General features: G+C 45.1%; 1 protein-coding gene across 1 annotated transcript; it reads right to left on the bottom strand.

Annotated features, from left to right (window-relative positions):
- Positions 1–261: 261 nt before the first annotated feature.
- On the bottom strand, positions 262–1,632 carry LOC148320837 (general transcription factor II-I repeat domain-containing protein 2-like). The gene has a single exon (XM_088319440.1). The coding sequence runs from the start codon at positions 1,630–1,632 to the stop codon at positions 262–264; it is 1,371 nt and encodes a 456-aa protein (XP_088175566.1).
- Positions 1,633–2,401: the final 769 nt, after the last annotated feature.

Below are 2,401 nucleotides of genomic sequence, written 5' to 3'. Positions count from 1 at the left end.
ACCTGTTCACAAAGATAAGTAGTCCCAAACATGGAGAGAACCTTTGCAGCCATGGCTGTTAATTTGGGGTAACCTAGCACAAGATACTGATAAAACGTATCCAATCCCACGGACCCAAATTTATCCTTCATAGCGGAATCGCACTGCAAGTCAATAAGCTCGAGCTGAATGTCAGCTGGCACATCAGAAGGCTTCACTGTAAATGGCGAGCGAAAAAAGCCAAATTTGTTCTCAAGTTCACTGAAAACCTGAAACCTCTGCTCAAACTCTCGTTATTTTGTCTTTATATTTATCCAAATCGTTATCGGGACGGTCAGCTGTGAGACAAGAGAAGTGCGTGGTGTCACCGCTGGATAGCTGCGTCTCCCACAGTGACAGTTTCATCTTGAACGCACTTATGCTGTCGTAATATTGAGTGACAACTCTGTTACGGCCCTGCAATGTAGTGTTAAGTGTATTCAAGTGTTGTGTAATATCAACCATGAAGGCAAGATCCTGCACCCATTCCTTGCATTTAAGTTCCTTTACTGGGCGTCCCTTCTTCTCCATGAACTGTCCAATTTCGCCTCGTAGCTCAAAGAAGCGCTTGAGTACTGCACCTCTGCTTAACCAGCGCACATCAGTGTGGTATGGTAGGCCAGCATGAATGTCATTATCACTGAGAAATGAGTCAAACTGGCGGTGATTTAGACGGCGAGCTCTGATGAAATTGACAGTTTTCACAACCACGCTCATAACATGGTCCATTTGGAGTGTTTTGCAACATAACGCCTCCTGGTGCAAAATGCAGTGAAATGCCCAAAACTCTTGTCCTCCATTTGCGGTCTGTACTTTGTCACGGAATTTTGTGGCAACGCCTGCCTTTCTCCCCACCATTGATGGCGCACCGTCGGTCGCCAGGCTCACGGCACGGGACCAGTCCGCTCCCACTTTGTCCAGCGCTCCAACGAGAGCGCTGAAAATGTCATCTGCTGTTGTGGTGTCATTCATGGGCACCAATTCAAGCAGCTCCTCTGTGATGGTCAAAGTTTCATCAACACCTCTAATGAATATTGCCAGTTGAGCAATATCTGTGACATCGGTGCTCTCATCTATTGCAATTGAAAATGCGATAAATGATTTGATTTTTTCTTTCAATTGGCTGCTCAAGTCACTTGAGAGTTCGGTCACCCGATCTGCGACAGTGTTCCTCGTTAGACTAATATTGGCAAAGGCAGGTCTCTTTTCAGGGCACACGACTTCTGCAGCCTTCAGCATGCATGTTTTTACAAACTCCCCATCAGAAAATGGCTTGGATGCCTGCACCAGCTCGTTGGCAATAATGTAGCTGGCTCTGACAGCCCCATCAGCAATATCGCGGCTGCGTGTAAAAGCAGACTGCTGTTTCTTCAGACCAGCGACCAATTTGTTTATCTCGTCTTTCCTTATTTGTCCTTTCAAGTGGTCATACTTGTCTTTATGATGAGTCTCGTAGTGGCGCCGAATATTAAACTCTTTGAACACTGCAACTTGCTGATTACATACCAAGCACACTGGTTTTGCATTCACTTCTGTGAATAAATAATTCTCAGTCCATTTTTCCTGAAAAACCCTGCACTCCGTGTCCACTTTTCTTTTTTTTGACAGTGCCATTTTGGGAAGGGTGTGTTGACCGATAACTTATTTAGTAGTGGTGATTAGTGAAGCAAGATTGCCGGTTCATTTTTAGTTGGACACATCACGTTGTGAATGTTTATTTCCTGGTACTAACTCGTGTCAGTGCCGCATGCTGGACGTGAGCTCTTTTACACATTTACTGCCCCCTAGCGGCCAGAGGGAGCATTTGGTTTGTATTTATTTTAAAAAATCATAACTTTTGATCGAAATGAGCTAGAGACTCGCTTCTTTTTTTGACATACTCAGAAATTTATGCCGGGCCGGATTAAATCATCCAACGGGCCGGGTCCGGCCCGCGGGCCGTATGTTTGTTCTATGTCATAGAGAGTCCGAGCATTACTAGAGTATAGTATTTCCAAACGCCTCTTCTCATATCACGTGGCCATCTGTCGCGACTCAGTGGCGCTTTACGGCTCCGAAGACGTATTGTGAATGAAAAATATGTATTTTAACCCTTTCTATCAACATATATACAAGTACGTCTTTGAAAGCATTGGCGCCACAAGACATATAAGTGCGTCTTTTTGTCTCTATTTTACGACATAGTGTTGCAGAAGGGTCTGATGCACTTCTGACTGAGAATCAGCCTTGTCTGCATTGTAATCACGTAATAAAAAGCAACCAGGAGGTGGCAGTGGTGTAAGAGACCCGCCAAGATAACGCTGCAGAAGAAGATTGTAGTTGGGTGGGGGAGGAGTCTTGGGGGAGCTCGAGAAGAGTGTGTGTGCATCAATGTTATGATGAG

Source organism: Idiotropiscis lumnitzeri, chromosome 16 (genome assembly GCF_059441095.1).
Source record: "Idiotropiscis lumnitzeri isolate Australia: NSW breed Sydney's pygmy pipehorse chromosome 16, RoL_Ilum_1.0, whole genome shotgun sequence".
NCBI classification, from domain to species: domain Eukaryota; kingdom Metazoa; phylum Chordata; class Actinopteri; order Syngnathiformes; family Syngnathidae; genus Idiotropiscis; species Idiotropiscis lumnitzeri.
This window is presented reverse-complemented; position numbering and strand designations above follow the sequence as displayed.

Excerpts from the sequence above, each read along its gene's own strand:
- LOC148320837 (XM_088319440.1), bottom strand. The coding sequence starts at position 1,632 with ATGGCACTGTCAAAAAAAAGAAAAGTGGACACGGAGTGCAGGGTTTTT.